The 12,929-nt window shown below is 37.8% G+C and overlaps 1 protein-coding gene across 1 annotated transcript; it reads left to right on the plus strand.

Annotated features, from left to right (window-relative positions):
* Positions 1 to 8,263: 8,263 nt before the first annotated feature.
* Positions 8,264 to 8,854, plus strand: LOC148958577 (uncharacterized). The gene has a single exon (XM_089112158.1). The coding sequence runs from the start codon at positions 8,264 to 8,266 to the stop codon at positions 8,852 to 8,854; it is 591 nt and encodes a 196-aa protein (XP_088968284.1).
* Positions 8,855 to 12,929: the final 4,075 nt, after the last annotated feature.

A 12,929-nucleotide genomic window follows, 5' to 3' on the forward strand; every position in this document is an offset into this window, starting at 1 on the left:
ATGAAATGGGCCATTGTTGATCATTTTAGGGACTACTTGTATTATTCTCCACCATTTCAAGTTTTCACTGATAACAACCCACTCACATACGGACTAACCACAGCAAAATTGAATGCAACTGCTCTTAGATGGGTTGGAGAATTAGCAGATTTCAAGTTCTCAATTCAGTACAGGCCAGGAAAATCCAATGGTGATGCTGATGCTCTCTCGAGACTTCCTTATGATATGGAGAAGTATATGTCAACATGCACAAACAAAAGTACACTTGATATGATCGATGCTACAATTGATGTTGTGCAACAGAGATCTAATGAGGACACTGCTTGGGTATATGTGCTTACAGATCCATCAGCCGCTCTTTTCAGTAATAATCACCTTCCCGATGAGAGTTTCGCTGCAAAGAAGATAGACAAAGTCAGTGTGCAGAAAGAACAAGACAAGGATGCAAGTATCCGGAAGATTGTAAACATGATGAAAACGGGAAACAGACCAACGCCAAATCAACTGAAGGAGCTTGACTATAACACCAGATTGCTTGCTTATGAATGGAAAAGATTAAAACTTGATAGTGATGGCATCTTAACGAGAATTTCAGGAGCACTGCGAACTTTAGTGTATGATGAGCTTCACGTTAAAATGGCACATATAGGTGCCGAAAAGGTGGTACAGTTGACTAGAGAACGCTTCTATTGGCCTCACATGCAACGTGATATAACTGATTTCATAACGAGGAACTGTCGCTGTTTGAAGCAAAAACCACCAACGTTTAAGCAAAGAGAGCCCCTACAGCCTATTATCACATCAGCTCCATTGGAGATTGTTTCAGTTGATTACATGCACTTGGAAAAGAGTAGTGGTGGTTATGAATACATCCTGGTAGTGGTGGACCATTTCACCCGATATGCCCAGGCCTATGCTACAAGGGACAAGTCAGGGAAAACTGCAGCACGGTACCTCTACAATGACTTCATCTAACGGTTTGGGTTCCCAGAAAAAATCCACCACGACCAGGGTGGGGAGTTTGAAAATGAATTATTCCACCACCTAGAAAGAGCAGCTGATATTACCCATTCAAGAACCACTCCGTATCACCCGGAAGGAAACGGTAAGGCAGAACGATTTAATAGGACACTGCTATCGATGTTAAGAACACTACCAGAAACATATAAGACCCATTGGCGTGATCACCTCCCGAAACTTGTCCATGCATATAACAGCTGTAAACACGATGCTACTGGATATTTTCCATTTTTCCTGCTTTTTGGCAGATCACCACGTTTGCCTATCGACCTTGCATTCAACATAAATAAGCATAGTTCACAGAAAGATTATCCATCTTATGTCAAACAATGGAGATCTGCAATGCAAGAGGCGTACAGAACAGCCTTCACACATGCCGCGAAAAGTGCAAGTCAAAGTAAAGAACAGTATGATAAGAAAGCCAGAGGAGTTGCTCTCTATCCAGGAGATCGAGTACTTGTACGGAATTCAGAGAAGGGTGGACCTGGCAAGATCCGCTTCTACTGGGAGGACAAGGTTTATAAAGTTTTGAGTCAATTTCATGAAACAAGCCCGGTTTATACCATAGAACCAGAAAAGGGTGGAGGTCGAAAAGGCACTGTTCATAGAAACCTATTGCTCCCATGTGACGTGCTTACACCTGATGATCCAATCCCATCAAGAAGAAATAAGTCAGCTCGGAAACATAAACAAACAGATAGTCATAACACAACAGCAGACCAATCATTCCAAAGGGAGGAGGAGGAGACAGAAGAAATTGGGTTTTACCCAAATGATATTGAAGAAACAGCTGCACCCAGAACAGAAAATACTATCAATCAAGCACAGGTTGCAGAGGGAGAACCAAGAATTCAAGAACAAGAACAAAACCCTGAACCAGCTGACAATGAATATGCAACAAACCTGAGACCAGAAGCAGATGTGTACCTACCTGCTAGCCCAGAATCAGAACAAACCAGAAGACCCAAAAGAACCCGCTTACCTCCAACTCGGTTGATGTACGCAGCCCCAGGAAATTCAGCCAACTATTTTGTTAATTCAGTTTTTCCACAGCAACCATTCGGAAACGCCCAAGGACAGTTTCCTGTAACACCACTAGTCTTCATTCACCCGATGTTCATACCAGGAGGCCACAGAATGCTACCAATTAGACCGATATATTGTACATAAAGACACATCATGTGGAACATTGTGACAAAGTACTTTTAATAGCTATTCATAACAAAAAAAACATTATCGTGTTTGGAAATGGACCACTTGATCGTTAAAATTTGCATAAAATTGTTATAAACGACATCAACAAAAGGTGTGACTCACCAGAAGAAAAATTGTTGACTGCGAGCAGTTTACCTGATACAACATATTGTATTGAATAGACAAAATGTCGGGTTGCAGTGATACAAAAGTGAAGAGAGTTGATTGGACAGTTGTTGTAAGGCGCCATTACAAGAACTGAAGTGAGAAACAGTGACCCGGAAGCAAAGTTTCAAGAAAACAGATTCAATGTTGAGGACAACATTTACCTTGGAGGGGTGTATGTTGGATTGTAAGAACAATGGTATATTTAATATTATTAGATGGTAAATTTAAGTTGTTTCAAACCCCCCCCCCCCCCCAATAAGGAACTCTTTTTAGGGATTACGTAATCTATTTGCCTCGTTTTCACGCGACCGCGTGTTTGTGAAAAAGTGGATGGCCTATGCCAAAAAAGATGAATGAAAATTGATGTCGAAAGTTCTGCGTTTTGCTAAACCGAGTGTCTTACACATTCACTATCTGCTGCCATTTACCAAACCTTGTTTTCAGAATTTGTACGGCATGTTCATAGTTATCAGCTCGTAAATCTAGACCTTCAACTGCACGGTACGCCTTCCCTTCCAACAAGCTTAACAGGTAGTTTAACTTGTTTACATCGGACATAGTGGGATTATTGTGGACAGCACTTTCGAAGGCTTGCCAAAAAGGTTGAGATTTCATAACATTTCCATCAAATCTTTGGAGAGTAATTTTTGAAAGCTTCATTCCTTGCTGATACGACATTTCACTATTTCCACGAAATAACGCACTGTTTTGAGGAGATGAGAGTTGCTGCGAAGGGCGGAAAGGTGAAGCTGAAGCGTTCAAGTCGACCCTTGCCGGGGAAGGAATTTCACCTTGTGTATCGAGAACATTTGCATTTCGAGATGGAGAAGAGTAACTTCCTTTGCAAAATTCCTTGATCTTTGCCAGAGTTTCATCGATCTTTATTTCCCATTCTGAGGATTCTTCGATTTCTCTTTCAATTTCGGCAGTTGAACAACTTGAGAGAATCTTTTCCTCGAGCAATTTCAAATACTTGAACTTCACTTCCAGTATTTCTTCGATTGAGTCGCGACGAGCATTTAAATCCGTCAGAGGAGTATCGTCAACGGATTCACGAGTAATGAGGAGAACTTCTTTGATCAATTTGGTAACAACGGCTCTGTTACCTCCGCGTAAGGCCTTCTACCTTAGCAGATCAACATCTTTGTTTTCTTGAGACATATCGAAACAACTAAAACAAACTTTCTCAGAGCATTTCCTTGCTTAAAGCCCCACGTTGGGCGCCAAAATATTGTATCTTGGGCCTAAGCAAGGTGAGAAAGAACACAGAGAGCGAGAGTATTACAATTTTTTGACTTTATCATTCGGACCGATCATACACCTATCCATTCCAACTCTGTCCTTACATTTACGTAGGCATAAATGTGGACTGGTGACGAGCCCCCTGGGGAGTTGTACTATGACCTATAGGTCAACAGATAAACATGTGATCAATGACATGGTAGCATTGAACACGTGGCCAAAGCATTGTTGACACTAGTTCACAACACTGACTACCAAAAAGTGGTTTTTACCGAATGGAACCAAATTTATCGAAGGAGACAGAAAAAGTGTGGGGGGGTGGTGTCGCACCCCCTATACCCCCCGCTAAGTCCGTCCCTGCTTCTTGTGGTACAAAACTTGAAACTGGCTTTGAAAAAGGAAACATTTAGTAAACTAAAGCTTTTCGCAGACCTGTCAATCTAAAATTTTCAAAACCTGGAGATTTCAGATATTTTGTTGAGAAAAACAGGGAGGTTTGGCCCAAAACAGGGAGATCCCTGGAATTTGTTGAATTCATAGACAACATACCTGTCAAAAAAGTCATTTTAGACAAACAGTTAATGACAACAATGATCATGGGTAGCGTCTTCCTAATGGTTTTTAACGTTTTCGTTAATTTGAAAACACTGACAAAGAACTTTGTCGCGAAGAAATTCATTTCAGTCATTTCTGCTATAAGAAAACCTTTGCTGAAAGACAAGGAAGAACAGGGAGAAAATCATAAAAAACCGGGAGGCCGGGAGAAAGCAAGCAAAACCTGGAGTCTTCCGGCAAAACCGGGAGAGTTGACAGGTCTGAAATTTTCCTCTGACACTCTTCAGAGTTTAAAATGTCAGAACATAGATCGAGAACTCTACACTAGGAAATATATATACCTAGTTGAGCATATAGGAAAAATGTACTTGCCATGCGCAAAGTAACCACCGGGCACCGAGAGAAACTGACGCAGGGACTTTGTTTATTGCGAAATCCGCCATAATGAAATGTTGCCGCCCTTATGAAATCGTATATACGTAACAATGATACCGTGAAAACTTTTATTATGTTTACTTTTGAGCAAAGGAGGAAAAAAGTAACAGGAAATGTGGAAGAGTACAACAAACGAGATGATTTTTAGAAAAATGTTAATAGTTTAAGGCAACGAAAAGTTCGTACGTTTCTTCGTGTTGCTTGTTACAGGGGCGGATTCAGGGTGTCGCACAGGTCGCACGGAAGACCGTCAGATGTTCAGAATTTAGTTTTAGTCTTCAGCCATCGATATAAGGCAATCATGCTTACCATAATCTTTTATTTCCCTCCTTACAGATAATACATTAACCTCTCTTTACACAATAAACACAGGATCTCACACACAATGCTACGATTCATTTCAATATAGAAGAAATTCAAAGACCATCCTAGACCGTAGACAGTATGATTTTTAGGCATGTCGCCCGTGCTGCACAAATATGCAGGGCGTTTTGTTATGCAAATATTTTACCAAATCTCACCAATCAAATTTCAAGTTTTCATATTTGTGCACGAAAAGTCTGTTACAATATGTTAGATTACTGTGCCGCACAACTCTTGCCAGCAGAGAAGAAAGTGGACGAGGTTGAAAGTTGTGAAGGAGAAGAATCCCAATTTTCTTTATCCATACGGAAGAGGTGCACAGGAAGTGTACACTTCTGAATCTCAAGATATTTCAGTCTCAACAGCGTGTTTGAATTTGCTGGAAAATTTGGAAAACCTTTTAAAAGGGAAAAATGTTTGATAAATGTTCGACTCGCGCTAGACACGTACGTGTCGCGCTAGTGAGCGGACGTATATTATTTGGCGGTAACATGAAAGAACTTGTAATACCTCATGCTGTCAAATAACTAATTTGGTGAACTCTTTTTATGTTTTTTCTTTTAATTTTATGTTTTAAAATGAAACAGAGTTTAAATAATATTAATAAAAATGGAGATGAATAAAGAAATCAAAGACTTCATTTCACAAAACTTGAGTGCTGTGGAAAATCGCCTTGGTAAAACAATTTCTGGAATCCAAGACACAGTAAAAACAGAAATAGAAAATCGACGTTGCTAAAACGAGGAACAAGCGGAACAACCTAGTAACAAGCGGAACAACCCAGTAACAACCCAGGAACAAGCGGAACAACCCAGTAACAACCCAGGAACAAGCAGAACAACCCAGTAACAAGCGGAAATGTGAAGTTATTGTTTTGTAAATAACACATGGGGGCGTTTATAAGCCAACTCTCTAAAGTTCGTTTGGGCTAGCACGTGCACTATCAAGAGGCCGTCAAACACTTCCGTTATGTAATTTTTTGGCAGTTCGCGGCCATTTTCCCTCCTTTTCACACAACCGTACATAGTTTGATGGATCAGAAAACCTGTCGTTGTGGTTTTTCACTCGAATCAAACACCGACATAGAAAGGCAAGGGCTGGTACACAAAAAGCCCAAATTGAGGGGTCGAAAATTGAGGTGGGGGATAATATTTAGAATATATTAATGGCAACCGAAGGGGCAAAAGGACCGGGAGGTGTGGGGGTGTCACACCTCCCCGATAGTATCTCAATGAGAAATTTCAGGTAAAATCTCAATAAACTAACAACAAATGTTGCCAAGTTTGTACGAGAAATAATCAGACAAAGCAAAAAATTGGAAATTCTCCTGTGAACTGAATCAAAACTCCATTTCTAGGCATAGATTTTTACTCATTACTTTTGATTGTACACTATTAATTGTCGCATTTTTTATGTTGCTACTGTTGTTTAATCTGCTGCAAATTGTTGCTTATTATGTTTGTAAGAAGAAGCACTCGATTAACGTAAATAGCTGATGTAAGAATGGCTCTTCAACTAAGTGTATTTAGATAGATAATTTTTTATGATGATGATGAAAACGCCAAACATTGGTTGCGTGTTTGTCACCTTGCCATCATTAGTTCACGATACTGCGCCATTCAATCGCCTGGGGAGAAAATGACATTGATGTGCCTACGAGAAACTGATGGTTTGCCCAGAAATAATTTTACTGAGGCGGAAAGTTGACTTCTTCTTTAATCGAAATTATAAGTTGTAAGAGAAATTAACAATAAATATTTGAAATTAACAACAATGGAGTAAACAGGTTACTTGCTTTTTTTTATTAAAAAGGTATCTAGGCCAAGATGGCCTCTAACGTAATTACAACATTAATATAACAAGAAAAGTTAATATAGTTACTGCTACAACAACTTTTCAAACGTTAATATCAACTCAGTTTCATGAAAAATACAATGGTTAAATGCGTATGTTTTCTGTGTTTGACATCAAAGGCTAGAGAGGGGGGGGCTTAATAGAGAGGGGAGGCTTATTTAAAGTTTTTGCTTGATAAGGGGGGACTTAATAGAGAGGGGGGCTTAATAGAGCTTTTATGGTAGCTCAAAATGCGTTTTAGAACATTTCTTCCAGTCATTTCTTGCAATCGTCTTTTTTGCATACTTTTGCTATTTTCAATAAATTTACCCCCTATGTCTAAGGGCCTCCGTGAAGGCATTAATCAGGCATAGAAAAAATTTCTAAGGGGGGAAGGGGGTCTAGTGCCAGATTGCCGTATAGAGATGTTTAAATGCAAATCAAATAAAGGCTTACTCTGAAGTTGAAAACTGAAGAGGCCCTCTTCCTCGTTTATTTAATTTTTGAAAATCTATCTTCATTCCAATAGACGTACTTTTTAAGATTGTTATTAACTCACAAGAAACTCGGAAGAATCTCTACTGAAAATGTAGGTTTATAGATATCATTCTATTTTTTTCATTCTTGTGTGACTGTATTTTGAACATAAAAAATGCGACAATTAATAGTGTACAATCAAAAGTAATGAGTAAAAATCTATGCCTAGAAATGGAGTTTTGATTCAGTTCACAGGAGAATTTCCAATTTTTTGCTTTGTCTGATTATTTCTCGTACAAACTTGGCAACATTTGTTGTTAGTTTATTGAGATTTTACCTGAAATTTCTCATTGAGATACTATCGGGGAGGTGTGACACCCCCACACCTCCCGGTCCTTTTGCCCCTTCGGTTGCCATTAATATATTCTAAATATTATCCCCCACCTCAATTTTCGACCCCTCAATTTGGGCTTTTTGTGTACCAGCCCTTGCCTTTCTATGTCGGTGTTTGATTCGGGTGAAAAACCACAACGACAGGTTTTCTGATCCATCAAACTATGTACGGTTGTGTGAAAAGGAGGGAAAATGGCCGCGAACTGCCAAAAAATTACATAACGGAAGTGTTTGACGGCCTCTTGATAGTGCACGTGCTAGCCCAAACGAACTTTAGAGAGTTGGCTTATAAACGCCCCCATGTGTTATTTACAAAACAATAACTTCACATTTCCGCTTGTTACTGGGTTGTTCTGCTTGTTCCTGGGTTGTTACTGGGTTGTTCCGCTTGTTCCTGGGTTGTTACTGGGTTGTTCCGCTTGTTACTAGGTTGTTCCGCTTGTTCCTCGTTTTAGCAACGTCGAATAGAAAATACTCTTGGCTCTCGTCTAACAAACATTGAAAAAAACTGGTTGACATTGAAAACTCTCAACAATTTCAAGCCGACCAATACGAAACTTTTCGGACACAAGTTGGGAATCTTATGCGTGAGAACATTGAACTGAAAAAGGAAAACGAAAGTTTGGCCTCTCGTATCATCAAGCTTGAGAAGAAAGACGATCAACGTGCTAAAACAATTGATGACCTTGAGCAGTATGGTAGGAGAGAAATGCTCGAGTTCGGTGGTATTCCGCGTGATGATAAGGAAAATTGTGAAGAAATAGTCCTTAAATTAGCAGAAAAAATTGATATCCCACTGAAGGAAGACGACATCGAAGCATGCCATCGCATTTTACGCAGGCCTGATGGCCCTATAATCGTAAAATTCAAATCGAGGAAAAAGAAGGAGCAATTCATGTCAAAAGAGTCCAAAACCAAAGCTAAGAAACTTCGCACCACAGATCTTGGTTACGATTTGCAGCCCGACCCTAATAACCCAAACATAGGAAAAATCTTCATCAACGAAAGCCTGACCAGCCGTCTCAAAAACCTATTGCGCCTAACGAAGATCAAAAAACAAGAAATGAACATTAAATTCATCAGGACACGAAATGGCTCAATATTCTTACGAAAAGATGAAAAGGCCCCAGCCCTTAAGGTAAATTTCATTGCGGACCTGGATAAAATAGAGTGAGGTACTTTTTTTCCTTTTCTTCTATTCAGCCATTATTCAAAAACAGTTTTTACTAATTTTATATCTATTTTATGTAACTTTCAGATACTTACAAACAACCCATAAAAATACAAATGAGTGAAAACAGACTCTGCCCTAGGTGTAACAAAATAGTCTGCGATAATCACAACTCAATTTGTTGTGATTTCTGTGATTTCTGGTTTCATTTGAAATGTTCAGGTTTAAAAAAAAAAGGATTTTTAGATTCTCGCAATCGACGAAGATAGTACTTGGTTTTGCCGCCCATGCCGCAACACCGTGTTTCCTTTTCAAAACCTTGATGACGCCAAACTCAATAGGGAGCTTAATTTTACTGCAAGTGCTAAATCCGTCTCCAAATTCAATCTTATCACATCTGCATCAACAGGATATGACAAAACTTGTTCGGTCTGTAAGAAGTCTATCCGCTCTGCCATAAATTCCATTCCCTGTGGTCAATGCCTTCATCTCATTCACAAAACATGTGCCAAGTTAAACACTTTCTGTATAAATGAAGTTGATTCTCATTTAACATCTTGGCAATGTCCACACTGCATTTCTAGTCTATTATCTTCACTTCCTTTCTCACAGATCGACAACGATGAACTGTCTACTCTTTCTTTCAACTCCAATTTCTCATGTAAATGTCAATCCTCGGGTATCTCCCTAGTAAACTAGAGTCACTTTGATAGCCTTAAAACTTGTAAACTAGCTTTTAAAGAACACGAAATGCTATTCACAAATGATGTTGATACCAATCTAGATGACAGCACTAATTTTAACTACTATGATAACCATGAATTCCATAAACTTACTCAAAAGCTAAACCTAAATAAAAATAATACGTCGGGTATTCTACACACAAACATCTCCTCCGTCCGGAAAAATCTTGGAAACCTACAAACTCTGCTCTGTAACCTTGACTATAGATTTGATATTCTAGCACTTACTGAAACTTGGCATACCAAGCAAAACAATGCCTGTATAAGTCAGCTCAGGTTAGAAGGCTACCATGACTATCAGGGACTAACAGGCAATAGCCTTAAGGGTGGCTGTGGCCTTTTTCTAGCTGACCACCTATCTTTTCTTCGACGTGACGATCTTTCAAAAGCTTCAAAAGATAAAAATTGCGAATTCGAATCACTCTGGATTGAGATTAATAACCCTAAGGGAAAAACTACCTTGATCGGTGTTGCATACAAGCATCCCTGCAAAGACTCCTCAGGTTTTCTAAAATACCTTGAAACTGTCCTTAATAAAATAGGCCGAGAAAACAAATTAGTCATACTAAGCGGAGATTTCAACCTTAATCTTCTAAAATTTGATAAAATACCATGTGCTGATTCCTTTCTTAACTTAATGCTTGCAAACTTTCTAAGACCATTAATTATCCAACCAACGAGAATAAATGATACTTCTACTCCTAGTTTAATTGATAATATATTCATCAATTCTCTTCAGCTGAACGCAGTTAGTGGAAATCTTATCGATAAGGTTTCAGATCATCTACCCAATTTCGTAATATATGATGCAAAAGGTAAAAATAACACCAAAGACATAACAATGTCGCGAGATTATCGAAACTTTGTTAATAAAAATTACATAGATGATATCAATAAAATAGATTTTAATTCTAGTCTTGTAAACTCAAATGACCTAGATACAAAATATAACTTGTTTCAATCTCAGCTGTTAACTATTATTAATAAACACGCCCCACTGAGACAAAGAACCAAACGTAAACAACAGCTTATACCCTGGATTTCCATCTTAAAGGCTATTTCAACTAAAAATTCACTTTATAAAAAGTTTATTAAAACTAAAGACACTTTCTGGTTCCAACGTTATAAAATTTACAAAAACAAGCTAAATCACGTCATAAGACTCAGCAAAAAACTGTATCACTTGTCCTATTTTGAAACTTATAAAAATGATTCTAAAAAAATATGGCGAGGCATCAACGACTTTCTTCATAAAAATAAAGCAAAAAATTCACGCAGTTTCCAATTGAATATTGCAGGTAGCTTGTTATCGGATCGTAAAAGTGTAGCAAATGCTTTCAACAATTTTTTTACTAATATCGCGTTATGATGTACCCGTAAAACTTATCAAATGTATTGGCAATTCTTTAAAAGAACCATTGACAGATCTAATCAATGAATCCTTTAGCTCGGGAGTCTGTCCTACTATGCTGAAATATGCTAAAGTAGTGCCCGTTTACAAGGGAAAGTCTCAACTTGAGGTTACAAACTACCGACCTATCTCCCTACTTCCTATTTTTAATAAAATATTTGAAAAATTAATGCATGCCAGACTAATAAAGTTCCTTGATATGCATAAAATAATTTTTAATCACCAGTTTGGATTCCAAAAAAACAAATCAACCTCTCTTGCCATACTCGAAGTCTGTACACAGTTAGTAAATGCTGTTGAAAACAAACAGTTTTCAACTTGTATCTTTCTAGATTTTGCTAAAGCTTTTGATACTGTTGACCACAATTTACTAATCAACAAGCTTGAATATTACGGAGTAAGAGGCATAACCCTTAATTGGTTCAAATCTTACCTAACAAACCGATCACAAAAAGTATGCATAAATGGCACTCTATCAGAATCTTGCAATATAAAATTTGGAGTCCCACAAGGCAGTGTCCTTGGGCCCTTGCTTTTTCTTCTATATATTAACGATATGCTGTTTTCGTCGAACATCCTAAAATTTCACCTCTTTGCTGATGATACTAGTATCTTCTTCTCGCATAAGAATCTAAGTCAATTAGAATTAATCGTAAACGATGAGCTCAGCAAAGTTTCAGACTGGTTAGTAGCCAATAAACTGACCTTAAATGTTGATAAATCTAACTTCCTCATAATCTCTCCCTCGATAAAAAATAAAACAAATAAAATAAACTTAGCAATTAATAACAAATCAATTGCTCAAAAGGATTGTATAAAATACCTTAGTGTACTCTTAGATAAGGACATTAGCTGGAAACAACACATTCAACAGGTAAATCTAAAAATTTCTAAAGGCATTGGATTACTAGCTAAGGTTAGGCATTATGTTCCTCCACAAATCTTAAGGAACTTATACTTTTCTTTTATCGAGCCTCACGTCAACTATGCTTTAATTAACTGGGGGAGTGCAAATCTGTCCTCCCTAAAACCTATGGGCCGAAATCTAAACAAAGCTCTACGAATAATGAACTTTGCTAAAAACACAGCAAGCTCCAAACCAATTTACCATAAATTTGATATATTAAACCTCAATGATAGTTAGACCCTGCAATGTGCAAAGTTTATGTATGACGTAAACACAGGCACCCAAATGGATTTTCTTTGCCAGCTCTTCCAAAAGACAACATCAAGACATAGCTATGATACACGGCAAGCTGCAAAACAAAAATTTGCTATCCCCCAAGCAAGAACTAACCTTAAAAAGAGATTCATTACGTTCAATGGAGTTAAAATCTGGAATTGTATTTTGTTCTTTTTTTCTCAATATTTGTATCTTAATCTTAATATTTTTCTATTCTTCTTCTGTTATATGTTAAATTCAAATCAAAATTGTTAGTAATTAGTTTCTACTTGTAATTAACTTTTACTTGTTCCATTGTTACTGTTATACTGTACGATTAACTATTACCTTAGGGTGCTAGGCTCGAAAACCGTTTCGGTTCCTCCCAGCGTCCTAGCCAACTTATTTGTTATTAGCTAAAATAAATGTCATATATTCTGTATTAACTACTATAATAATTAATTTAAGTACCCTGTAATTAGTTGCTGAATACCAATGAATTTGAATTTGAAAATTTGAATTTGAAAATTTGAATTTGAAAATTTGAATTTGAAAATTTGAATTTGAATTTGACTGAACAATTTGAACGTTTCAGGACCCCAGTCCTGTCGCCACCCTCAAACTCCTACAAGGCCTGCAAACCTCGTTGGTGAGGCAACTTCCGCTCCTGAAGATACGGGACAAATCACAGTTAGAAAACTAACGCCTACAAGACATGAAAATAATATTCTAGACCAAAAATCAAGATGACTTTCTTGAAAA

The sequence above is a fragment of the Rhopilema esculentum genome, chromosome 13 (genome assembly GCF_057945365.1).
Source record: "Rhopilema esculentum isolate cy_ngs chromosome 13, ASM5794536v1, whole genome shotgun sequence".
NCBI lineage: Eukaryota > Metazoa > Cnidaria > Scyphozoa > Rhizostomeae > Rhizostomatidae > Rhopilema > Rhopilema esculentum.